At 47.5% G+C, this 27,889-nt stretch overlaps 1 protein-coding gene across 2 annotated transcripts; it reads right to left on the reverse strand.

The window, feature by feature from the left end:
- Positions 1–27,889, reverse strand: SLC45A1 (solute carrier family 45 member 1). Of its 2 annotated transcripts, none has more exons than XM_082274448.1 (8): positions 27,801–27,889; positions 25,168–25,260; positions 15,060–15,284; positions 14,158–14,888; positions 9,110–9,263; positions 7,651–7,827; positions 4,471–4,676; positions 1–323 (listed from the first exon to the last, which is right to left on the reverse strand). In XM_082274448.1, exons 3-8 carry the CDS (start codon positions 15,166–15,168, stop codon positions 57–59), a joined length of 1,644 nt encoding a protein of 547 aa, XP_082130574.1. In that variant the 5' UTR covers positions 15,169–15,284; positions 25,168–25,260; positions 27,801–27,889; the 3' UTR covers positions 1–56. The 2 variants fall into 2 exon arrangements, with proteins under 2 accessions (XP_082130574.1, XP_082130573.1); XM_082274447.1 differs by having other exon boundaries at positions 27,485–27,879.

A 27,889-nucleotide genomic window follows, 5' to 3' on the forward strand; every position in this document is an offset into this window, starting at 1 on the left:
AGAGTGTTTATTGAGTTTAAAAACAAAGTTCGCTTTATAAAGGTTCTGCAGAGAGTTCAGATGTTTAGTAGAAGCGGCTGCTCCTCGTCATCCAGATCTCCACTTGGTGGAATGTCGTAGATAACAAATAAAGAGGAGTAGAAGCAGCCCACAAATGCCATGAGGCTGGAGAAGTACATGACTCCATTGGCACTGCCGACAATCGACGTCAGAGGTCCCATGACGATGGAGACCAGGATCTGGGCGAGGAAATACTGGCAGCTGAGGAGAGAGATGTCCACCCCCATCCCACGTTTGGTGCCCTCCGAGCTGGAGCCTACAAACTGGAAAAAGACACTTCATGAGGATATAAAATGTATAGAAAACTCACCTGAGAGGTTCCTGGGTTGTGTTGGGTGTTGGCTGCAATGAGTGGACATGGAGGGTCGCCTTGAACTTCTTGTCTCCATTTGGCACAAACTTGGGACCGGCCATTTATCATTTCTTTTTAAAGGTCAGAGCTTCAGGGCTGCCATCATTTTCTTTACTAATTAGAAAGTTACATTTTAAATGTCGGGAAAATGAAAAAACAAACCTTGTGGTCGGGGCTCCCCCCACACTGCAAGGGTTAAAAGCTTATCCTTGCCTAGAGTACCAGCAAAACCCCTCATACAGTACCTACCTTACTACTTCCTCCCCTGATAGCCGGCGCTCTCCTCTTCCTTCGGACGCCTCGAGGAGTGGACGGGTCCTCAGCGCCCTCACTTACAATGCACACATTGCTGGTCCTGCATTGTAGGTGATGACATCAGAGCTGTGACCAATGAGTAGGGGGCCGAAGTGGAATGACTTTGGGAAAACCAGTTGCATAAAGTAAGGAACCTAAAGGGGTGAGGGATAGGGTGAGTAAAGGTGCTTTCTACTGGTACCCTAAAAATAAGCAATTAACCCTTGCAGTGTGGGAGGGGCCTCAGTACATGGGTCGTTTTACCCAGAGTTCAGTTTTAACCCATTGAGCAGTAAGGAAAGGAAAAAAAATGGCAGCCATGAAGCTTAATTATAATAGCCTGAGACAAGCATGTGTATACCGGTATCATTCTTGGATGTGAACGGAGGAGCGTCTGGTACAAAAATAGACGTGGGATTTAGTTCATGAATTGCAGACAAAATTCTCCTTATTCGGAATTTTGGATGTATCCGAATTTTCTGAATACAACAGTAACGGATTTTAACAAATCCAAAAAAAACATTAACGAAATAAACAAAATTATTTTATTTCATTTGGATGCATGAAGCATCTGAATGAAACAAATGATTCAAATGAATTTGATAATAACTGGTTGTTAGGGAGCAGGGCGGCCTTAACTACAATGCCTCATGGGAATCCCACTGACCGCAAATATAAACAAACAATGCCAACATTAAAAAACAAACAAACAGCATGCCCCCCCCCCCCCCCCAAACAATACCAGGCCCTTATCCGAGCATGCAGCCCATCCCCTCCTAATCCGTACCAAGCCACATGCCCTCAACATGAGGGGGTGCTTTGAGGCACCTGGTTCCCATGTTAATGAGAACAAGGGCCTCTCCACCACAACCCTGGGCGCTGGTTGTGGGGGTCTGCAGGCGGGGGCCTTGTTCCCATCAACATGGTGACCAGCTGCTTTGGGGGGGGGGGAGACCCTGCCCCAAAGCACCCCCCCATGTTGAAGGCATGTGGCCTGGTATAGTTCAGAAAGGGGGGGATCTCATTCGCCCCCCCCTTTCCTGGCCATGTTCGGATAAGGGTCTGGTATGGACTTTGGGGGGGGACCCCACGCTGTTTTTCTAAAAAAAAAAATGTAATGCCAGGACTGGTTTGTTCATATTCTGCTGTGAATCCCGCTGGGATTCCCGCTGACAGCAGATGAGTCATGGCTGGTAAAGAGGCGGTGGCTGGGAGGGTGCCCTGCTCCCCAACAACCAGCTATTCTTCACACAGAATTTGGGTTGGATCAATATTTTCAATTTAAATTCGAATCCATCCAAAAATGAATAAACAAAACAAAACTAAATGAATTCAGAAAACAAGTAAAATAAATGGAATTAGTAACATAACGAATTTATCCAAGATGAAAGTAAACTCATTTTTCCATTCTGCATGTCTAGTACAAAGCAATATTCCAAACGTTCACGCTACTGAAAATGGCGGAATGTGTAATGGGTGGTGTAGTGACTGTCGGCTGCAGACTGGAAGGAGATATGCCACCGGCACCCCAGGGAACTCCATAAAAGGGTCCAACGCTTTATTGAATGACCGCATCACAGCAGAAGATAGCGACGTTTTGGGGGCCATGCAAGACTGCTCACCAGGCATGTGACCTGTAGAAGAGGTGACCTGATGTGACCTCACATTCCTGATCAGCAGTCCTGCATGGCCCCCAAAATATCGCTATCTTCTGATGTGATACGGTCATTCAACAAAGCGTTGGACCCTTTTATTGAGTTTCTGGTGACCTATCTGGTACAAAAGTTCATCTCACTTGAAGGACTCTTTGATACATTTAATGGTTAAGAGTATCAGATCCAGCCAACGCGTTTCAGGAGGAAAAGTCTCCTCCTTCCTCAAGGCTGAATGTTAATAAAATCAGAACAAAATGAAGGGACCAATGTTAAGGCGTGACGAAGATGAGCGTCACCTGACGGCACTGAGACCAGCCGGCTCAAACCGAAAGACTTGGCACACCTTTTGTATCGATGCTCCTATTAGCTGATTTAGTTCATTTGGGCTTTAAATGATTTAATTGATCTGCTTTCAGTGATTATTGGGTATGATGAGAGATGTCAGTGATTATTGGGTATGATGTGCGATGTCAGTGATGGGGTGTGGATGTCAGTGATGGGGTGCAGATGTCAGTGATGGGTTGTCAGTGATGGGGTGCGGATGTCAGTGATGGGGTGCGGATGTCAGTGATGGGGTGCGGATGTCAGTGATGGGGTGCGGATGTCAGTGATGGGGTGCAGATGTCAGTGATGGGGTGTGGATGTCAGTGATGGGGTGCGGATGTCAGTGATGGGGTGCGGATGTCAGTGATGGGGTGTGGATGTCAGTGATGGGGTGCAGATGTCAGTGATGGGGTGAGGATGTCAGTGATGGGGTGCGGATGTCAGTGATGGGGTGCGGATGTCAGTGATGGGGTGTGGATGTCAGTGATGGGGTGCGGATGTCAGTGATGGGGTGCGGATGTCAGTGATGGGGTGCAGATGTCAGTGATGGGGTGCGGATGTCAGTGATGGGGTGCGGATGTCAGTGATGGGGTGCAGATGTCAGTGATGGGGTGCGGATGTCAGTGATGGGGTGCGGATGTCAGTGATTGGGTGTGGATGTCAGTGATGGGGTGTGGATGTCAGTGATGGGGTTGTCAGTGATGGGGTGTGGATGTCAGTGATGGGGTGCGGATTTCAGTGATGGGGTTGTCAGTGATGGGGTGTGGATGTCAGTGATGGGGTGCGGATGTCAGTGATGGGGTGTGGATGTCAGTGATGGGGTGCGGATGTCAGTGATGGGGTGCAGATGTCAGTGATGGGGTGCGGATGTCAGTGATGGGGTGCAGATGTCAGTGATGGGGTGCGGATGTCAGTGATGGGGTGCGGATGTCAGTGATGGGGTGCGGATGTCAGTGATGGGGTGTGGATGTCAGTGATGGGGTGCGGATGTCAGTAATGGGGTGCGGATGTCAGTGATGGGGTGTGGATGTCAGTGATGGGGTGCGGATGTCAGTGATTATTGGGTATGATGTGAGATGTCAGTGATTATTGGGTATGATGTGAGATGTCATTGATTATTGGGTATGATGAGAGATGTCAGTGATTATTGGGTATGATGTGAGATGTCAGTGATTATTGGGTATGATGAGAGATGTCAGTGATTATTGGGTATGATGTGAGATGTCAGTGATGGGGTGCGGATGTCAGTGATGGGGTGTGGATGTCAGTGATGGGGTGCGGATGTCAGTGATGGGGTGTGGATGTCAGTGATGGGGTGCAGATGTCAGTGATGGGTTGCGGATGTCAGTGATGGGGTGTGGATGTCAGTGATGGGGTGCGGATGTCAGTGATGGGGTGCGGATGTCAGTGATGGGGTGCGGATGTCAGTGATGGGGTGCAGATGTCAGTGATGGGGTGCAGATGTCAGTGATGGGTTGCGGATGTCAGTGATGGGGTGTGGATGTCAGTGATGGGGTGCGGATGTCAGTGATGGGGTGCGGATGTCAGTGATGGGGTGCAGATGTCAGTGATGGGGTTGTCAGTGATGGGGTGCAGATGTCAGTGATGGGGTGCAGATGTCAGTGATGGGGTGTGGATGTCAGTGATGGGGTGCGGATGTCAGTGATGGGGTGCGGATGTCAGTGATGGGGTGCGGATGTCAGTGATGGGGTGCGGATGTCAGTGATGGGGTGTGGATGTCAGTGATGGGGTGCAGATGTCAGTGATGGGGTGCGGTAGACGTACCCTCTTATTCTGGTAGTAGTCGCAGAGCAGGGAGTAGGGAAGGATGCAGAGTGTGGAGAAGAGGATGCCATGCGTTATACACAGAGTCAGGATGATGTAGAGATTCCTGGAGAGCGTGGCCAATCCCGTCCCCAGGCCGAACGTCAGATAGGCGATGAAGTACAGAGTGCGGATGGTGAAATATTCCTCCAGCTTCTCCAGGACCGCTTCATAGAGAAGAAGAAGAAGAAGAACATTCACAGATCTTCAATGTCAGAGAGACTTTCTGATAGAATTGTCCCCAAACCTGCAAACCACAGAGACCCACCAGATACAATATAATCAGAACTTCCCTCCCCCAATCACCAGGAACTCTGTGTAATCCTCATCTTCCCATCATTAGTACATAGATACAGTAGGAAGGGAGATTTACTGGTTTTACACTTTTTTTTATTACTTCAGTGTCTTCCTGGTTTCTGGGCTAGGCCATAATGATGTCATACATCCCAGGAGTCTTCATGGGAGGAGGGGCTTTCTCAGCTAAGCCACACCCTCCTGCCTGCATGCCTGAGCTAAGGGCAGATTGATTCCAGGAAATAAACGTTTTATAAATCATCTGCCCTTACTCAAGATGGCGGCGGCTAAAAATGATAGAGGGTTGTTTTTCAAAGTGATGGATGGAGACATGAACAGATGGATGGATGGAGACATGAACGGATGGATGGATGGAGACATGAACGGATGGATGGAGACATGAACAGATGGAGACATGGACAGATGGATGGATGGAGACATGGATGGATGGAGACATGGATGAATGGAGACGCGGATGGATTTAGACATGGATGGATGGAGACATGGACAGATGGATAGATGGAGACATGGATGGATGGAGACATGGACAGATGGATGGAAGGAGACAAGGACAGATGGATCAATAGATGGAGACATTGACGGATGAATGGAGACATGGATAGAGGGATGGAGACATGGATGAATGGATGGATGGAGACATGGAAGGACATCTGGATGGAGACATGGATAGATGGAGACATGGACGGACAGCTGGATGGAGACATGGACGGATGGATGGAGACATGGACGAATGGATGGATGGATGGAGACATGGATGGCTGGAGACATGGATGGATGGAGACATGGACGAATGGATGGATGGATGGAGACATGGACGGATAGCTGGATGAATACATGGATAGATGGAGACATGGAAGGACATCTGGATGGAGACATGGACGAATGGCTGGAGACATGGACGAATGGATGGAGACATGGACGAATGGATGGAGACATGGACGGATGGATGGAGACATGGACGAATGGATGGATGGAGACATGGACAAATGGATGGATGGATGGAGACATGGATGGATGGAGACATGGACGAATGGATGGAGACATGGACGGATGGATGGATGGAGACATGGACGAATGGATGGATGGATGGAGACATGGATGGATGGAGACATGGACGGATAGCTGGATGGATACATGGATAGATGGAGACATGGATGAATGGATGGATGGAGACATGGAAGGACATCTGGATGGAGACATGGACGGATGGATGGAGACTAGGGTTGCACTGATACTGATATTGGTATCAGTGCCCATACTAAGTATTTGCAGTATTAGTATATTAATATAGAGTATCGGTGTAAATGCTCCGATACCTGTAACCGATGTTTTCAGGCTCGGTTCTTTCAGCTGTCACCGGGATTCTCCCACTGACAGTTAAAATGTACAAAAAAAAAGCAAATATCGTATTATTAGTGTCAAGATGTGGAGGCGCCACGTCCTTTACAACTGATGACTAATTCAGCTGTCAGTGGGGTTCCCGCTAAAAAAACAATGCACCCCACGTGTGGCTGATATCTTATTTCAACAGTTGTTAAGCAGCTAAACAGGGTGTAATAACCTGCCAGTCTACAATTGTTGACATTCAATACAATAAGTAGGTTGGGGGAAGCTTGAAAAATGTGAAATTCACATCACACTGCAAACTGCCCGGCTATGGAAGTCATACCCTCTCCTCCTCCTAGTTGTAGCATCGAATGAGTGTAGTACACAGGGGGAATAAATCCACTGCACCCTCTGCCAATTATTACCATAGGATCCCCATTGTATGCAGATCATTATTGCACCTCCAGCCTGGAGGGGAGAAGGAGAAATAAGCAAGGAATGTGGAGTACGGGGATGATTTATAAAGGGGCCCTATGAGTCCAAATTTTACGGCTTTACATGATAAATGGCTTGCAAATTATTACGCAAAGGGTATAAAAACTGGATTGGTGGATCGGATCTATTCACAAATTTGTGTATTAACCTCAATTTTGCAACTTTTTATCCCTGTACTATACCACCCAACATGGACACCTAACCATTATGGAGCTGGTCCAAACTGGTCAATCTATGTTTTTGTGGAGCAGGTCCAAACTAGTCAATCCATGTCTTTACGGAACTGGTCTAAACTGGTCAACCCATGTCTTTATGGAGCTGGCCAAAACTGGTCAACCCATGTCTTTACGGAACTGGTCTAAACTGGTCAACCCATGTCTTTATGGAGCTGGTCCAAACTGGTCAACCCTTGTCTTTATGGAGCTGGTCCAAACTGGTCAACACATGTCTTTATGGAGCTGGTCCGAACTGGTCAAACCACCTCTTTATGGAGCTGGTCCAAACTGGTCAACCCATGTCTTTATGGAGCTGGTCCAAACTGGTTAAACCATGTCTTTATGGAACTGGTCCAAACTGGTCAGTCCATGTCTCTATGGAGCTAGTCCAAACTGGTCAACCCTTGTCTTTATGGAGCTTGTCCACACTGGTCAACCCATATCTTTATGGATCTGGTCAACCCATGTCTTTATGGGGCTGGCTTTGGCACAGTCATGCTGGAACAGAAAAGGGTCTTCACCAAGCTGTTACCACATGATTGGAAGAGCACAATTGTCTCCAATGTCTTTGAATAATGGAGATTACCAGGAACCTTCACTGGAACCATGGGTCTTAGCACAACCCCAGGGCTCTCCACATACTTTTTCCAATTAAGTTGTCTAATCAGTCAGGACTGACTATCCATGTAAAGTATAACCAATCAGCAGTTCAATACCCAACCAGGCAGTTGTTCTTAGATCGAAAGGAGATTGTACAATCAGACCATATCATGTGTGGCAGTACAGATACCTGAGTAAAAAGCGGCACTGAAGGCGTATATACACATCCCCCAGCATCCCATTGTAACACCAGCGTTGTATTTATGATATTCCTCGGAATTGTGGGGAGCCTTGGGATCTCCTTGAAAAACCACCTCACCCATGAAGTCCGTATAGAAGAGCAGCATTCCCTCAAATGACAGCCAACCTGCGAAAAACAAAGGAGCGTTTTAATGAGGAATTCTAAACAATCCAGACTAAAACTATTCTATAACCTGTAAGGGACTCGCCTTCTATATCATTAAATCTGAACTCCGGGATAATAAATAAATTCTTCATTAAACCGATAAATGCTACCGATCACTTAACAAATATAAAGATATCTAAATGAGTCAATCAACATGAATCGGAACTGGGAGGACTTTTCGAAGGGTCTCCTGCTAATCTCACTCCTGCCACATGGAACAACAAGGAATGACCAAATCTAAAACCATCATGGTTCATTCTGTCAGAAAGGTCAGAGTTAGTGGATGCTGTGTCTAAGAACCCATCACCCCACCAACATTCCCCTTACACCAGTCTTCCTAGCTGGCACTGTCTATGTCAGCCACAAGAACTACAAATCTGATTGACTTCTATGAACAACAACGATTAAGGCCATACTTCCCTTGGACACCTCAAGGCCATATTGCCCTTGGACACCCCAAGGCCATACTTCCCTTGGACACCTCAAGGCCATACTTCCCTTGTACACTCCGAGGCCATACTTCCCTTGGACACCTCGAGGCCAGATTTCCCTTGGACACCCCAAGGCCATACTTCCCTTGTACACCCCAAGGTCATACTTCCCTTGTACACCCCAAGGCCATACTTCCCTTGTACACCCCAAGGTCATACTTCCCTTGTACACCCCAAGGCCATACTTCCCTTGGACACTCCTAGGCCATACTTCCCTTGGACACCCCAAGGCCATACTTCCCTTGGACACCCCGAGGCCATATTTCCCTTGGACACCCCAAGGCCATACTTCCCTTGGACACCCCAAGGCCATACTTCCCTTGTACACTCCAAGGCCATACTTCCCTTGGACACCCCGGGGCCATACTTCCCTTGGCCCCCCCGAGGCCATACTTCCCTTGGACACCCCGAGGCCATACTTCCCTTGGACACCCCGAGACCATACTTCCCTTGGACACCCCGAGGCCATACTTCCCTTGTACACCCCGAGGCCATACTTCCCTTGGACACCCCGAGGCCATACTTCCCTTGGACACCCCAAGGCCATACTTGCCTTGAACACTCCGAGGCCATACTTCCCTTGGACACTCCGAGGCCATATTTCCCTTGGACACCCCAAGGCCATACTTCCCTTGTACACCCCGATAAACGAGTCTTGCTAAGATTTATGGGCCCCTGGGATGGAGAGGAATGTCCCGGTACAAGGCTCACAATCTATTAGACTCCCACACAGCCATGATCCCAGAATTTACCTAAGAAATGGTTGACGCATAGATTGCGCAAGGCTTTGGGCATGTTGCAGATGGACGAGCACAGGACTTTCATGGAAAGCGTTTGATGCGATATCTCATTGGATCCATTGAGTTCGCTTTCGTACTTTGCACCGTTCAGCAATATGTTAGCCACCTGCACCATAAGAACTCCATATCAGCATGCAATACAGTCAGAAACACCTAGGGATCAAACCATGTAACATTAAGTCATGCACAGTCACCTCACAGGTCCTCAATCTCAGATACAACAATTCACATTTAAAGAGAACCAGTTTGCAGAGTTTAAGCCTGAAGTGTGTTCAGCAGATAGCGCAATGTGCTGGTTTAGACTGGGCGCCATATGCCACTGAGGGACCTCATGTATTTGGATTAATCTACATACACACCACCTGACTTCCTGTTCCTGGGGTGTCTGATGACTGTTGGACAGCCTAAGCCCCTCCCCCCTGGGATTCTAAAGGATGATTTCATCAAAGATTTCCCGTTGATTTCTATGGAGGACCCATTGAGTTTCCTTACATTTTGCTTTTAGAAAAACATTTTATGGAAAGGATAAAAACTTAAGGAAATACCTTCAAGACAATCTTTTCATTGACCATGCAGGTCAACAGGTGTACTTTATTGGTATCTCCTCCCCTATCACCTGCTCTCATTTTTTTTGTACCCCCATTTCTCCATTTAGCTAATTGGACTGAAGAAAGATGTCCGGTACTTCCAAATATGGAGGAGCGTGTGAGTCACTCCTTGTCGTCACATGTGACTCGCTCCTCTTCCTCGCATGTGACATTGCTGGTGATTGGTTGGTTAGGCACCCAGTGTTGCCCCAAGGGGTGGGGAGGATTCCTCATGGCTGGAGTGGTTCCTTCACTCACTCCAAGCAGCCAATCAAGGGGCAGTGGAGGAGTGAAGGAAGACGACTATGTGCAGCTGGTGGCCAATGGCATTAAAGGGAACCTGTTACTTCGTCCTCTATGGGAAAAACACAGATTCCCTTTATAGTAAACAACTTAAGGGATGACTCCACCGCACGCTGATATCTTCATTTTGCTATGAGGTAAAATGGTTTTACGAAGTCAAATGATGGGGTCACATTGTGAGGGCCATGCCTTAATTTTAGCATTATGGGGGGGGGGGGGGTGCCAGGGGCAACAAAGAAAAAAACAGCAGAGAATATTCACCACTTAAGTCTTGGGTGTCTCAACCTACTGGTGTCCACTAAAATATGAAATTCAGTAAAAGCTTGGATTGAGAGTAAATTGGTCTGAGAGCCTTTTGCAAGACAAGCAACAAAAATGTTGACTTGATAAAGAAGCGATGTCTTGATATACAAGTAGCGTCACGTCACGTCACGTCACAACTGAGTATAAAAGAGAAGAGAGGCGCCTCTAAGTGTAGCAATGTGGTTACATTTAATAAAGGTTCAACATTTAGTTGTTGGTTGATGATTAAAAGAGGCGCATCTAAGTATGCCGGCATCCAGGGTAAATCAGTCCGCATAGACCGTCCTCCTCACCGCTATCTACGTCATCCCTTCCACGCTGCGCTCCACAAGTGCTTCAAGCCTCGCTTTCAGATCGCTCTCCTGCAGGGAAGTCTTCCCGGTCACGTCTGCAGACTGACAGTGGTGAGAGCCAGCCGTGCAGAGGATGGTCTGGATGTGGACAGCTTTACCCCGGATGCCAGTGTTCTATCAGATTTCTCTACCCCATCAGATTTCCCTACCTACATCATTTTCCGGTTGAGATCAGCTGTGGATTCATCATGCAGCAGCTTGTAGCCGCGTCACACGTCCTATTGGGCATGCGCAGAATAGGTAGGGAATTTTGATAATATCGTAAGGGTCAGACAAAAGCCCTAGTGTGCATGTGCCGGCGCATGCGCACCAACGGGTCGGGCAGCAGGATCTCTTATAACAAACATCCATGCGATCTCCATGGCCCACACTGCGCCTACCCGACAATGAGACAGTGGGCGTGCGCGTGTGGGTAGGGAATAGGATTGTCCCATTGTCGGCTCGGCGCAGTGTGGGCCATGGAGATCGGATGAATGTTTGTTATGAGAGATGCCACTGCCCGATCCGTTGGTGCGCATGCGCCCGCTCATGCGCAGTAGGACTTGTGCCTCACTCCTTACGATGTTATCAAAATTCCCTACCTATTCCGCGCATGCGCAGTAGGAGGTGTGACGCGGCTACAGCTGGTGCATGATGAACCCGCACCAGAAATGACGTAGGTAGGGAAATCTGATGGGGTAGGGTTTTCTGACAGAACACCGGCATACTTAGATGTGCCTCTTATACGTAATCATCAACCATGTGAATTGCTAAATGTTGAACCTAAATTAAATGTAACCATATTGCTACACTTAGAGGCGCCCTCTCTTCTCTTTTATTCTCTGTATCTCCTGCTGGATTTTGCTCCTCATCCCCTTGTGGAGGCGCCATTTGTGGATGGAGATTTTATGGTTACACAACCAATCACATTGCTGAAATCTTTTTCTATGGACTATAAACTGAAGGATTTATGAATAAATGGTTGTGGAAGGAATCATCTGAGTTTCCATTATTTCCTTTGGGGAAATTCGCTTTGATATAAGAGGGCTTTGGATTACAAGCATGTTTCCGGAACGATTTATACTCGCAGTCCAAGGATTTAATGTATTTGTTTGGATGGAGATACATTATAAAATTAACATTTTCTAAAAGAAATATGGAGACTGCCATTGATGTCCTCTTCCTAGCTGACTGGCTGTCTGTTTGGTGTCAATAACCGAGAACAAGTAATCAGATCGGTGAAGTCAGAAAACCTCATCTACAGATTGTTCTGCGATAATGACTCAAAGTATTATAACCAGAGGAATTTGCAGAAACAGAGGACAGCAGTTGAAGCCTCCTTTTATCTCTCAGGAAAACTTTCTTTAACATAACCATTTTTATAGCGAAAATCATGTAAAAAAAACTAATTATTTATCAAATGGATCATTAATAAGGGCTTTGATTGCCCAGATTCTATATTTAAAGTATTTCTACAGCCAAAACTGTTACATGATACCCATTCATATCTAAGCGACTTAAAGTTGCAGCAACTTCAAAGTAGTTCCTGCACTACTTTGGTCCGACTTTCATGCAACTTGAGGGCCAAAGACTTCAATGTTAACCCTCAGAACTTGAATGAAAGTCGTACATGAATGTTATACGACAGTTGTCCATTATCACTGGTCAAAGCCAAAGACATTTCCAAGTTGCACCCATCCAAAGTTGCGTCAAAGTTGCATCAAATGTGCACTGCAATGTCCGTGCAATTTTGGAGTCGAACAAAATGTGAATGGAGCCTTAACCACTTGCCGACCGTCGCAAGTACATATACTGCGGCGGTCAGCCCCTCACAGGCAAAGTGACGTACCGGTACGTCACTAGCCTGTGAGGCTCTGGGGAGCGAGCGCGCGCCACCGGAGACGCGCTCCCGCTCCCGCGCGGTCACGGTCCCCCCGCACATGTGACCGGCGGAGCCGATGTCCGCCAGTCACTCTGCGATCGTCCGTGCAGAGGGAGAAAGGCAGGCGGCTGATGTAAACAAGCCGCCTGTCATTCTCCCTTGTGTATGAATGGTGATCACACGGTTCTACTATGTAGGACCATTGATCACTGTTCTTACAGCTCAAGCCACAGCCAATCACAGTAAGAATCACACCCCTATGGACACACACAGCCCCTCCCTCTCAAATAAAGTTAACCCCTTCACTACCAGTGTCATTTTACAGTAACAGTGCATATATATAGCACTGATTACTGCAGTAATGTCACTGGTCAACCCAAAAGTGTCAAAAATGTCAGTCAAGGGTCCGATCTGTCCGCCCCAATGTCGCAGTCCTGCAAAAAAAATTGCAGATCGCCACCATTACGCGTTTAAAAAAAAACAACAAAAATTACAAAAATCTTTAGTAAACGCGATAACTTTTGCGCAAACCAATCAAAATACGCTTTTTGTGATTTTTTTTACCAAACATATGTAGCAGAAAACAAATTGGCCGAAAATGTTAAAAAATTTAGATTTTTACATTTTCTTTTTTGGGGAATTTCTTATAAAAAATGTGAAAAATATTGTTATTTTTGCAAAATTGTCGCTATTTTTTTGTTTATAGCGCATGATCAAAAAATCGCACAGGTGATCAAATACCACCAAAAGAAAGCTCTGTTTGTGGGAAAAAAAGGACGTCAAATTCGTTTAGGTAAAGCGTTGAACGACCGCGCAATTGTCCATTAAAGTCACGCAGTGCCGAATCGCAAAATACCCCCTGGTCGGAATGGGGGTAAAATCTTCCGGGGCTTAAGTGGTTAAAGTTTTGGATAGTGAAGAGAAAGGGCACAACGCTCTACTGAAGCCATGAATCCACCCCGGGGTAATTCCTCTCCTACCCCTGCATTGGAGGCATGTTTTTAGTGTCAAATGTTATGCAACAGTTGTCCATTATCATTGGTCAAAGCCAAAGACATTTCCAAGTTGCACCCTTCCAAAGTTGCGTCAAACTTGCACTCTAAAGTCAGCGCAATTTTGGAGTCGTACAAATGTGAATGGAGCCTTAAAGTATTGGATAGTGAAGAGAAGAGGTACAATGTTCCACTGAAGCCATGAATCCACCCTGGGGTAATTCTACTCCTACCCCTGCGTTGGAGGTATATTTTCCCTGCCCCTGGCAAAGAGGGGTGGCACAGAGGGTAAATCTTCCCAGCAGGAACATAGAAATAAACACAAAGGGGGGGGGGGGGCTAACCCTACCCTACTGTTGCCTTTAGATACACTTTAAAGTTGGGACTGTTCCAGAATATTTATGTCTCTGTGATGACCCCATGGGTCATGCTATGCCCCTTCAGCTCTCGAAACATTGACATCGTCTCTTCTCTGTGGTTCCCAGTATGAGTCACTCTAAATATTTTAAATGAGGGTGTTTAACTTTGCCCCCCCCCCCCATTGACTGCTGTACCCCCCATTCCTACACCATGAGATATTGGTATATCTTGTCCATGTTACCTGTTGGCTGAAGGTTACATTCCGTCTGCGGCTGCTCTCAGGAATAGTTCCCGTCACTATATCTGGAATGGCCAGGGACTGCGGCCTTTTCAGAATTCCGGATGATCTTGGCTTTGGTGCATCAAGGGACCCAACTCTTAAGATGGTTCTATCTGTGCCAGGACTTGTCGGGTTGTCTGTTGGGTCCAGGTTTCGGTTTCCACCGCAGTATAGGTTCTCGGGTACTCGAGGAAGGCTGCTGGACTGCCTTGGCAAACTACCCGAGGTTGTGGTGAATCCATCGTGCCCTCCGGTAAAACAGTCAATGAGAACGCTGTCAATGTTGGTCGTGCCAAACGAGGAAGCAAACTCATGAATTCCAGTTAAAGAATTGTCCCGGCTGATGAGGCTGCCGTACTTTGGTGTGAGGGGACTGAGGGGGGAGATGGGACTGGTGAAGCTTGCATACAAGTGGTTGGAGTTCTGGGAGGGTTGTTGGTTTTCTTGCTCTTCAAAAAATATGGGAGGCGATGGCGGAAGGGGAAGACTGGGGCTCTTCATCACTTTTTTTTTCTTGCTGAAGGACTGAAGAGGTTTTTCCGGGATGCTGATCAATGTCAGAATTGTCATGATGGTCAGAGTTATTGAGGTGAACAGATAGATAACCCGCAACTGTCCTCCCATGGCTTTTCCAAAGCTGGTCTTGTTCCAGTTAATGCCGCCAACCACATAGCCAAAACCACCGCCAAGGCCTGAAGGAGGAAATACAATTTCCTTATATTGCAGAAGCCATTGTCAGTTTTTGGACACAGAATAGGGTTGGGATGTATGGCATCTTGTTTGTAGCATGGAAGCCTGGATGTGGTGGTGGGTGGATGGGGGAGTGGGGTGGATGGGGGGAGTGGGGTGAGTTCAGTACTTACCACCAAGCAGCGCATGAATATTGAGTCCCCGATCCTGATCCCCTGGGGAGCACACGTCCATCATGTAGGCATGGCTGGGATTATCCGCAGAGTCGGCACTGAAATCCATGAGGATGACTCCACAAATGGTGAGGATGAGACCCCATTTATGGTCGGCCTGGGTGTCTCCCACAGACAGACCAATGTCCCTCCCATTCAGCAGCAGTGTAAGGCCAAATAAGGCTCCTAGAACACAAATCATAAAACGTTATTAGAAATGAATTCATGACTGCAGGATATTCCGCTCACATTATCCACAAACTTCTCCTCTCTGTGCTGTCCCCTCCAGTGCTCACTGGAGTGCCGGGCTGTGCAGGGGACGGGGGCGGCTGACTCAGGCTCCAGGTGGCTCTCTGAGAGCCAGCTGCCGGTCCAGGCATCTGGGTGGATCCAGACATAAAAGTCGTGATGTCTCCAGAGCGTGGAACGGCTGAGTGACGTCAGCCGATAGCGGACTTTGGCCCACTGTTGGATGAATTCGGATCACAAGAGTGCAGAACAAAGTGCCCTCCGTTGACCTACAGGAGAAGTACAGCCAAACAAGGTTTCCCCGTACTTCTTTCATTTCTGAATTTATAGTTGGAAGACAAAAAAGAAACATGTCAGAATATACACCTGAAGGCAAATCTGTGGAATGTGGAGGCCAGGTGAAGCTTCCAAATTTCTCAGTGTAACCGGTGTTGCCAACCGGCAGTAATTTTACTGGCAGCCACTAAAAAATGGGCACTTTTCTCCTGCCAGTAAATGCCAGTGACTGGAAAAGGTTATCAGAAAAAATATGTCTGTGACGCTCGGCTCGGAACGGCCCATGCTCAGTACTGGTCCAGAGCCAGCCAGGACCATCGGAGTGCCTTTTACTGTGTGTAGGTTGGCAACGCTGTGTGTAATGAATATAGTGCCTTGATAAAGTATTCATGACTAGGGATGATCGAACGGTTCGGGTCGACCATCGGTTCGACCCGAACATTGGGTGTTCGAAAATTCGGCCGAATTCCGAACTTTTTGCGGCAAAAGTTTGGAAAATTCGGCCACCAGAACCGCCCAAAATGCAATGGGACAGGAACTGGGCTGTGAAAGCCCGTGATTGGCCCAGAAACGTCAGTAAAAGCCAATTGAGGGGGCAGGAGGATGCTAGGAATGTGATTGGAAGGACTACGGGGTCCAGAGGCCAATCAGGAGTGAATACGCCCCCCAGTATATAAGATAGCCCTGCCAAACCTCTAGCACTGTAATACAGAGGCTGTGGAAGAGAGTGGAAGCAATTGTGTTTCTCCTGCTGCTTGTAAAGCTCCAGTGTCATTTTGCAATTATTAGTGTGAGGAAAGGGATATGCAGTGTAGTTAGGGTACTATATACCACTATAGTTAGATTCAAAAATCTAGTTTTTGTAGGGATAGCTTTAAGTGTCAGGGTGACCGTAGTGTAGTTTAGGGTGACCTGATTCTGCCATGTCAGGGTGAACCCACTATGCAGATTCTGGGTTAGGGGTATAAATATATATATATATATATATATGTACACACACATTCATATATATATATATATATATACCCCTATACAGAAGTTCAAAACGACTGAAAAACGCCTGAAACAAAAACGCCCAGGTGTGAAAGGAGGGTAACACCATCCCTGCGCTACTGAAATTCTAAGAAAAACAATCTTTTTTTTCCTGGTTCTGGACATGCTACAGAGCTGAAACTTCACAGGTACACCTTTTAGTCCCCCCCAGACACCAAATCCAAAGAAATCTCATTTTTTTTTTCAATAATTTTTTCAATAATTGGCTCTCTATCAAAAACGACAATTTTTAAGAACTTTTTTTTTGCCTGATTCATAGTCCCTGGGGCATGACCCAGAACCCTAGGCACTTTTTAGGGGCATTTATTGGGTTTTAGGGCTTCAAAATTGTGTTTTTTGATTCCAGAAGTTCAGGTCCCATTGATTTCAATGGGGTTCTGGAATCCGAACCGAACTTTCGGGAAATTCGGGTGTTCTGGTCGAACCGAACTTTTCAAAAGTTCGATCATCCCTATTCATGACTAGGGTAGTTCAGATCCCACCTGTTTAACCATATTACCTGGATCAGTACCCAACACCACCCCCCCCCCCCCCTTTACCTTTAAATTACAACACTAACTCAGCATTGGGATTTAATGGCCGGTTCGGCCTTTTATTAACAAAAACCATAAATAACAGAAAAACATAAAACAGTCAAACCAATCCAGATCAAAGAATGGTTGCAGATCCTTGAGGATACCATCCCCCACAACATTGGAGTCTGTGGTACCATTAAGTTGGGTTCTGTCCCCAGGCGCCAAAACACCTTCTGGAGGACTCAACTAACCGACCACAGACCTCTACCTCCTTACACTTCCCAGTCGGTCTAGACTGAACCAGACCAACCATAGGACTCCATACCTGAGATGGGTCCCACAATTTTATCGTTTGACACCATGTTTTGGACCCTCGTCAAGGACCCCAACTGCCAACGTCCAACCTCCTTAGCAGAACGATAGAAAACGGCATCACCCGGGGGGGCGGGAGGGACGTTCCTCCTATGATCTTCAGTCTACAAGTGAAGCCCCTTCACTCCTCCCCTCCATCTACTCTCTCTCCTGCTCCTCCCCATCACCTCGTCTGCTCTGCCAATAAGGGAAGAGTCCTGACCTCTCATATCCCAAAAACTAACTTAACCCCCTACTGCCTGGTGTCCCTTCCACCCTGTCATGTATGCCCTGTGCTTATCATTTCCTTCAAGCTGGGGGCGTGTCTTAACACTTGAAATATCCCACATTTTCTCATGTTACAACCAAAAACGTAAATGTATTTTATTGGAATTTTATGTGATAGACGACACAAAGTGGCCATAATTGTGAAGTGGAAGGAAAATGATAAATGATACAAATAAATCTGTGAAAAGTGTGGCTGCATTTGTATTCACCCCCCTTTACTCTGATACCCCTAACTACAATATAGTGCAACCAATTGCCTTCAGAAGTCACCTAATTAGTAAATAAAGTAATTTAATCTCAGTATAAATACAGCTGTTCTGTGGAGCCCTCAGAGGTTTGTTAGAGAACCTTAGTGAACAAACAGCATCATGAAGGCCAAGGAACACACCAGACAGGTCAGGGATAAAGTTGTGGAGAAGTGTAAAGCAGGGTTAGGTTATAAAAAAATCTCCCAAGCTTTGACCATCTCACGGAGCGCTGAGCAATCCATCATGGGAAAATGGAAAGAGTATGGCACAACTGCAACCCTACCAAGACATGGCCGTCCACCTAAACTGACTGGCCGGGCCCCTACCAAGACATGGCCGTCCAGCCGGGCCCCTACCAAGACATGGCCGTCCACCTAAACTGACCGGCCGGGCCCCTACCAAGACATGGCCGTCCACCTAAACTGACCAGCCGAGCCCCTATCAAGACATGGCCATCCACCTAAACTGACCAGCCGGGCCCCTACCAAGACATGGCCGTCCACCTAAACTGACCGGCTGGGCCCCTACCAAGACATGGCCGTCCACCTCAACTGACCGGCCCGGCAACCCTACCAAGACATGGCCGTCCACCTAAACTGACCAGCCGGGCCCCTACCAAGACATGGCCGTCCAACTAAGCTGACCAGCCGGGCCCCTACCAAGACATGGCTGTCCACCTAAACTGACCGGCCAGGCCCCTACCAAGACATGGCCGTCCACCTAAACTGACCGGCCGTGCCCCTACCAAGACATGGCCGTCCACCTAAACTGACCGGCCGGGCCCCTACCAAGACATGGCCGTCCACCTAAAGTGACCGACCGGGCCCCTACCAAGACATGGCCGTCCACCTAAACTGACCGGCCGGGCCCCTACCAAGACATGGCCGTCCACCTAAACTGACCGGCCGTGCCCCTACCAAGACATGGCCGTCCACCTAAACTGACCGGCCGGGCCCCTACCAAGACATGGCCGTCCACCTAAAGTGACCGACCGGGCCCCTACCAAGACATGGCCGTCCACCTAAACTGACCGGCCGGGCCCCTACCAAGACATGGCCGTCCACCTAAACTGACCGGCCGGGCCCCTACCAAGACATGGCCGTCCACCTAAACTGACCGGCCGGGCCCCTACCAAGACATGGCTGTCCACCTAAACTGACCGGCCGGGCAAGGAGAGCATTCATCAGAGAAGCAGCCAAGAGGCCCATGGGAACTCTGGAGGAGCTGCAGAGATCCACAGCTCAGGTGGGAGAATCTCTCCACAGGACAACTATTAGTCGTGCGCTCCACAAATCTGCCCTTTATGGAAGAGTGAGAAGAAGAAAGCCATTGGTGGAAGAAAGCCATAAGAAGTCCTGATTGCAGTTTGGGAGAAGCCATGTGGGGGAGGAGCAAACATGTGAGGGGAGGAGCTCTGCTCAGATGGGACCAAAACTCAACCAAAACGCTATGTGTGGGGGAAAACTAACACTGCACATCACCCTGACCACACCATCCCCACTGTGAAACATGGTGGTGGCAGCCTCATGGTGTGGGGATGCTTTTTTTCAGCAGGGACAGGGAAGCTGGTCAGAGTTGATGGGAAGATGGGTGGAGCCAAATACAGGACAATCTTAGAAGAAAAGACTTGAGACTGGGGGGGAGGTTCACCTTCCAGCAGGACAACGACCCGAAACATCCAGCCAGAGCTACAATGGAATGGTTTCATGTGTTAGAATGGCCCAGTCACAGTCCAGACCTAAATCACATTGAGAATCTGTGGCAAGACTTGAAAATTGCTGTTCACAAATGCTCTCCATCCAATCTGACAGAGATGAGATATTCTGCAGAGAAGAATGGGTAGAAATGTCCTCTCTAGATGTGCAAAGCTGGTAGAGACATCCCCAAAAAGACTCCCAGCTGTAATTGGAGGGAAAGGCGGAGCTACAAAGTATTGACTCCGGGGGGTGAATACAAATGCAGCCACACTTTTCACAGATTTATTTGTATCATTTATCATTTTCCTTCCACTTCACAATTATGGCCACTTTGTGTCGGTTTATCACATAAAATCCCAATAAAATAAATTTATGTTTCTGGGTGTAACATGAGAACATGTGGAACAATTCAAGGGGTGTGAATACTTTTACAAGGCGCTGTATGTGGTAATATAATTGGGGCCTCTTTTTTAAAAGAATATTCATTTCAGAGCGCAGCGGTCAGACCCGCCCCCTGCTCAGTGCTCCAATCAGCAGTGCTGCTTAGGGAGGGTAAGTGTTACTGATTGGAGCACTAAGCAGGGGGCGGGTCAGACCACTGAGGACCCGCCCACAGCACTCTGTGTTGAGCAGCGGTGCTTCTCCTAAGCTTCCATCAGAGAATTTTAGAACCTCTCTCAGCTTAAAATGAACACAAGAGCTGACAATAATTCTGTGTATACAGACTGACTGATAATGAATGAACATTGGGTGGGGGAGGGGTGGTCCTCTGTCACCACTATGGGAATGGTGACATCTTTATGGACTTCCAGTCCCCGGGCCGCCATGACCTCTGCTGGTCCCACTGATGGTCCCAATGCTTTGTTGTTTGTTGGTTCACCCCGACAACGATCAGATAACGGCGGGCGAATGTGCGCAGGGCGTCGCCCTAACACTGAGTACATAAAGGAGTTCCAGCAATTTATAACCTCCTCTTATCGATCGTTTCCTTCTCATGGGATTTTATCTCTCCGCCTTCCTCATACCTGCCGCCTACCTGAACCCAGGTGTGGATATCCCTACAGAGTTCCATTGTTCCAGCTTACAGCAACTATGGATATACCGGACCTATAGGATCCTTCTAGAAGCTGCAAATCACTGTATAGACAACGCTACTACACCGCTACTACATTACTACTACACAGCTACTACACCCCTACTACATCACTACTACACAGCTACTACACCCCTACTACATCACTACTACATTACCACTACACAGCTACTACACCGCTACTACATTACTACTACATCACTACTACACCGCTACTTCACCGCTTATACACCTCTTCTACATTACTACTACACCGCTACTACACCACTACTACATTACTACTACACAGCTACTACACCGCTACTACATTACTACTACACAGCTACTACACCCCTACTACATCACTACTACACAGCTACTACACCCCTACTACATCACTACTACATTACCACTACACAGCTACTACACCGCTACTACATTACTACTACATCACTACTACACCGCTACTTCACCGCTTATACACCTCTTCTACATTACTACTACACAGCTACTACACCCCTACTACATCACTACTACACAGCTACTACACCCCTACTACATCACTACTACATTACCACTACACCGCTACTACACCACTACTACATTACTACTACACAGCTACTACACCGCTACTACATTACTACTACACAGCTACTACACCGCTACTACATTACTACTACACAGCTACTACACCGCTACTACATTACTACTACACAGCTACTACATTACTTCTACATCACTACTACACAGCTACTATACCCCTACTACACCGCTACTACACCCCTACTACACCCCTACTACATTACTACTACACCCTACTACACTGCTACTACACCCCTACTACATAACTACTACACAGCTACTACACCCCTACTACACCCCTACTACATTACTACTACACCCTACTACACTGCTACTACACCCCTACTACATCACTACTACACAGCTACTACACCCCTACTACATCACTACTACACAGCTACTACACCGCTACTACATTACTACTACACAGCTACTACACTACTACTACATTTCTACTACAATACTACTATAGCTCTACCACACCACCATTACTGTACACTGCTACTACACTTCTACCATACAACTTCTTTACCTCTACCACACCTCTATTACAACCACTACTACATCACTACTACACTGCTACAACACCCCTACTACATCCCTACTACACTACTACTACGCCCCTAATACACCATGACTTTACATTTATAACACAGCTACTACACCACTTCCATATCCCTGCCACACCTCTACTACAGCACTACTACACTGCTACTACTGCTGCATCACTGTTACTACACTGATCTCAGGATTATGAAGTTCTCTGATTGGACGGAGTTCCTGACATCACTGCACACCTCTCCCCCTCGTCCAATCAGAGATGCCGTTCATTCATCGAGAAATACAAAGTGTTCTGTGATTGGCTCCTGTGTTCGGATCACAATACTGCGACACCAATCACACGGCTCGGATGTGACTTTCCATATTCTAGGGGGCGGAGTCGCTCTGTAAGTTGCAGTGAAGTAGTGCGGGAAACTTTTCCAGAATTCCTCCAATCAGAACCGACAACACTGAGAGCTGCGATTATTATTATTGTCATGTGACTCTGTGCGACCGAGACTAAGGGGCGGGGCCAAGAAACTGATGGTGATCCCTGTAGTAGTGGTGTGATAGAAGTGTAGTAGCATTCTACAGTGAGGGAAAAAGTATGTGACCCCCCGGATGATTTTATACATTTCCCCACTGACAGAGAAATTATCAGTCTATAATTTTATTGGTCGGTTTATTTTACCAGGGAGAGACAAAATAACAACAAAAATATCCAGAAAAACGCATTTCACAAAAGTTATAAATTAATTTTACTTTTAATGAGTGAAATAAGTATTTGATCCCCGACCAATCAGCAGATTTCTGTCTCCCAGGTGTCTTCTATACAGGTAATGAGCTGAGATTAGGAGGAATCTCTTATAAGGAGTGCTCCTAATCTCAGCTTGTTACCTGTATAGAAGACTCCTGTCCACAGAATCAACCAATCAGATTCCAATCTCTCCACCATGGCCAACACCAAAGAGCTGTCCAAGGAGGTCAGGGAGAAGATTGGAGACCTACACAAGGCTGGAATGGCTACAAGACCATCGCCAAGCAGCTTGGTGAGAGGTGACAACAGAAAATAACTGTCAGTCTCCCTCAGTCTGGGGCTCCATGGAAGATCTCACCTCGTGGAGATCCAATGATGGTGGAGAACGGTGAGGAATCAGCCCAGAACTACACAGGAGAATCTTCTCAATGATCTCAGCTGGGACCATCGTCACCAAGAAAACAATTGAAGGACTGAAATCCTGCAGCACCCGCAAGGTCCCCCTGCTCAGGAAATCACATGGTACAGCCCGTCTGATGTCTGCTAATGAACATCTGAATGATTCAGAGGAGAACTGGGGGAAAGTGCTGTGCTCAGAGGAGACCAAAATCAACTCAACTCGCTGTGATTGGAGGAGGAGGAATGCTGCCTGTGACCCCAAGAACCCCATCCCCCACCATCACACATGGAGGAGGAAATATTATGCTTTGGGGGTGTTTTTCTGCTAAGGGGACAACTTCACCGCATCAAAGGGACGATGGGCGGGGCCATGTACCCTCAAATCTTGGGTGAGAACCCTCAGCCGGGCATTGATAATGGGTCATAGATGGGAATTCCAGCATGACAATGACCCAAAACACACGGCCAAGGCAACAAAGGAGTGGCTCAAGAAGAAGCACATTGAGGTCCTGGAGTGGTTCCAAACCCAAATCCCATAGAAAATATGTGGAGGGAGCTGAAGGTTCGGAGTTACCAAACGTCAGCCTGGAAACCTCAATGACTTGGAGAGGATAAAATCCCTCCTGAGATGTGTGCGAACCTGGGGGCCAACTACAAGAAATGTCTGACCTTTGTGACCTCTGACCTCTGTGACCTCTGACCTCTGTGACTGCCAACAAGGGTTTCTCCACCAACTACTAAGGGGTCAAATACTTATTTTACTCATTAAAATGAAAATCAATTTATAATTTTTCTGGATATTTTTGTTGTTATTTTGTCTCTCACTGGTAAAATAAACCGACCAATAAAATTATAGACTGATCATTTCTATGTCAATGGGGAAACCTACTAAATCAGCAGGGGGGGGGGTACTTCCCCCACTGTAGTAGCTGTGCAGTAATGGTGTAGTTCAGATGTAGTAGCAGTGAGGTAGTAGCTGTGTAGTAGAGATATAATAAGAGTCTAACAGCTCTGTAGTAGTAGTGGTGTAGTGGTAGCAGTGTGATAACAGTGTAGTAGCGTTGTAGTAGTGGTTTGGTAGCGGTGTGATAGTAATGTAGTAGCGGTGTGATAGTGATGTAGTAGTGGTGTAGTAGAGGTGTGATAGTAATGTAGTAGCGGTGTGATAGTGATGTAGTAGTGATGTAGTAGCAGTGTGATAGTGATGTAGTAGCGGTGTGATAGCGGTGTGATAGTGATGTAGTAGTGGTGTAGTAGTGATGTAGTAGCAGTGTGATAGTGATGTAGTAGCGGTGTAGTAGAGGTGTGATAGAAGTGTAGTAGAGGTGTGATAGTGATGTAGTAGTGGTGTAGTAGCAGTGTGATAGTGATGTAGTAGCGGTGTAGTAGTGGTGTGGTAGCAGTGTGATAGTGATGTAGTAGCGGTGTGATAGTGATGTGTAAGCGGTGTGATAGTGATGTAGTAGCAGTGTAGTAGAGGTGTGGTAGCAGTGTAGTAGAGGTGTGGTAGCGGTGTGATAGTAATGTAGTAGAGGTGTGATAGTGATGTAGTAGCGGTGTAGTAGAGATGTGATAGTAATGTAGTAGCGGTGTGATAGTGATGTAGTAGTGATGTAGTAGCAGTGTGATAGTGATGTAGTAGCGGTGTGATAGTGATGTAGTAGCGGTGTGATAGTAATGTAGTAGCAGTGTGATAGCGGTGTAGTAGTTGTGTAGTAGAGGTGTAGTATCGGTGTAGTAGTGATGTGATAGTAATGTAGTAGAGGTGTGATAACGGTGTAGTAGCGGTGTGATAGTAATGTAGTAGCGGTGTAGTAGTGATGTAGTAGCGGTGTGATAGTAATGTAGTAGCGGTGTAGTAGTAGTGCTTACCCCAGTGATTTCCAGCCTCTATGAGGACCCCCGGGTACGGGATCTCATACTTACGTTGGTCCGATGTATCAATGTAAATATTTCCATACCTGGAATTCGGCTTTAATGGATGAATTGATATTTTTGCCTTGAGCGCCCCCTATTGGACCATTCCTGGGGACGTCACTCACCTATGGCGAGAACGAGTATGAAGGGCCGCCTCCGGCCAAACCTGGAAGCGCAGGAGTCACTCCACGCCCCCAATAACGGCTGGAGGAGGAAACCTGAGGAGACAAATCAAACACAACCCCGTTATTACATCATCTTCTGATGTCATAGGATGCCCCGCCCAATCCACTCATTTCATTGTATCCAGGCAGATCCTGATGTGACATCATAGAAGATTCACCATCTGGCTGACAACACACCATACAATCTGATTGTATACAGCACCCCCTGCTGGACAGATTCATTATCAGATTTCATTTTGACATGAAATTTGGATTTAGTTTTAGTTGAATAAAAATTCCGCTATCGGTGTTAATTTAATCAATAAAAAAAAAAAACACAGTTCCTTTCATTGGTGATCACACCGCACACTTCAGATCGATCGCCGCCGTGCCGGTTATACGAGTTATAATGCGATTTATATAACGATCGGTAATAAATGATTTGCGTCTTCCAGAAATTACAATAAATTGGCAGTTTGATGAGTAAAGTGTCATATTGAGGAAAGCGAACGATCTGAAATAATCGTGTGTTGAACCCACGGTCGGCTGATTGTATGCTGGGAGGAACGGCTTTGGAAATTATCCATGATGTGTGATACAACATTTAGTCTCTTATAATCTTCTGTATTCCTTTCTTATACATGATATATAAAACTAAAAACGATTGTTTGTTTCGGGGATTTCAGGTTTTGGGTTAAACTCTGTCAGGTTTTTCTCACAGCTTAACAAACATTCAATAAAATAAACCCCCAATGATCTCTGTAGCTGCGGGCACTGTGGATAAAATCATCTTCACAGCAGAAGCCCTGAAATCCTTCCAATTGTTCTCTAAGCAGCTTACCTGCTGAGTCACTGCTGTGAGGGGGAACTGAGCATCTGAGTCACTGCTGGGAGGGGTAACTGAGCATCTGAGTCACTGCTGTGAGGGGGAACCGAGCATCTGAGTCACTGCTGGGAGGGGAAACTGAGCATCTGAGTCACTGATGGAAGATGGAGGTACAGGGGATGCTGAGCTGCAGAGTCACTGCTGGGAGGGGGAGCTGGGTGGGCTGATCTGCTTAGTCACTGTAGGGGGTGGGGGGGTACTTAGCTGATAAATCACTGCTGGAGGGAAAGCAGGGGGAGCTGAGCTGCTGAGTAATTGCTGGAGGGTGTTTGGGGTGGGCTGATCTGCTGAGTCGCTGTGGGGGGGGGGGGGGTTTGCTTCGCTGATAAATCACTGCTGAGAGGGGGAGCTGGGTGGGCTGATCTGCTTAGTCACTGTAGGGGGTGGGGGGGGGTACTTAGCTGATAAATCACTGCTGGAGGGAAAGCAGGGGAGCTGAGCTGCTGAGTAATTGCTGGAGGGGGATCGGGGTGGGCTGATCTGCTGAGTCGCTGTGGGGGGGGGGGTTACTTAGCTGATAAATCACTGCTGAGAGGGGAAGCAGGGGGAGCTGAGCTGCAGAGTCATTGCTGAAAGGGGGAGCAGGGGGAGCTGAGCTGCTGAGTCATTGCTGAGAGGGGGAGCAGGGGGAGCTGAGCTGCAGAGTCATTGCTGAGAGGGGGCGCAGGGGGAGCTGAGCTGCAGAGTCATTGCTGAGAGGGGGAGCAGGGGGAGCTGAGCTGTGGAGTCATTGCTGAGAGTGGGAGCAGGGGGAGCTGAGCTGCAGAGTCATTGCTGAGAGGGGGAGCAGGGGGAGCTGAGCTGCAGAGTCATTGCTGAGAGGGGGAGTAGGGGGAGCTGATCTGTGGAGTCATTGCTGAGTCATTGCTGAGAGTGGGAGCAGGGGGAGCTGAGCTGCAGAGTCATTGCTGAGAGTGGGAGCAGGGGGAGCTGAGCTGCAGAGTCATTGCTGAGAGTGGGAGCAGGGGGAGCTGAGCTGCAGAGTCATTGCTGAGAGTGGGAGCAGGGGGAGCTGAGCTGCAGAGTCATTGCTGAGAGTGGGAGCAGGGGGAGCTGAGCTGCAGAGTCATTGCTGAGAGGGGGAGCAGGGGGAGCTGAGCTGCAGAGTCATTGCTGAGAGGGGGAGCAGGGGGAGCTGAGCTGTGGAGTCATTGCTGAGAGGGGGAGCTGAGCTGCTGAGAAGGAGGGATAGCACAGAGAAGAACTTGAAGGACTTTAGTGCTTCTGTTGTGAAATTTGAGGAATAACTCCTCCACAGTGCCTGCAGCTACAGGGGTCACTGACTGATTGTTAAGAACAGGAAGTAAATCATTGGATGTCCATCTCCTGGGGGCGGGTCCCTTTCATTCATACATTTTAGGTGTCACAGTTCCAATCAGAAATGAACATTACCCAGGATGGGGCTGATAAACCACACCATGCTATAGAACTCATCTGGAAGACCCATCTGAAGAAGTACCGGGGTGACGTACGCCGTCTCCATTGCATAACAGAACTCGATGCCGAACAATATGCACCCATTAAATAAAAGTTCCATGAAAGATCTTCGAGGGTAAAGGTCTGCAAAATCGATCAGATCGAGGGGACACGGGGTGTTGGGGGGAGGGGGCGGTGACGGCCGGATTAGTTTTCTTCTCTTTGGATGTCTTTTGAAATTGTTGGCTCGATGGCTGAGGTGACCCGTAACCGAGGGAGTGTACCCACAAACCTGAGACCTCCAGAAATCCTGGGTGACCATGCTGGGGGCCGAGGGGTCGGGGGGAGGGGAGAATGCAGCTGAAGCCATTATCAGATATT

The sequence above is a fragment of the Pelophylax lessonae genome (assembly GCF_965119305.1).
Source record: "Pelophylax lessonae genome assembly, chromosome: 12".
Lineage (NCBI taxonomy): Eukaryota > Metazoa > Chordata > Amphibia > Anura > Ranidae > Pelophylax > Pelophylax lessonae.

Bases quoted from the DNA above. Each gene is read 5' to 3' on its own strand.
- SLC45A1 (XM_082274447.1), bottom strand. From the start codon at position 27,878: ATGGCTTCAGCTGCATTCTCCCCTCCCCCCGACCCCTCGGCCCCCAGC. The intron at 14,889-15,059 runs GTAAGTACTGAA...TTCCTCCTTCAG, and splicing joins TATTCATGCGCTGCTTGGTG to GCCTTGGCGGTGGTTTTGGC. The intron at 4,677-7,650 runs GTATCTGTACTG...TTCTCTATGAAG, and splicing joins CAGTGCCGCTTTTTACTCAG to CGGTCCTGGAGAAGCTGGAG.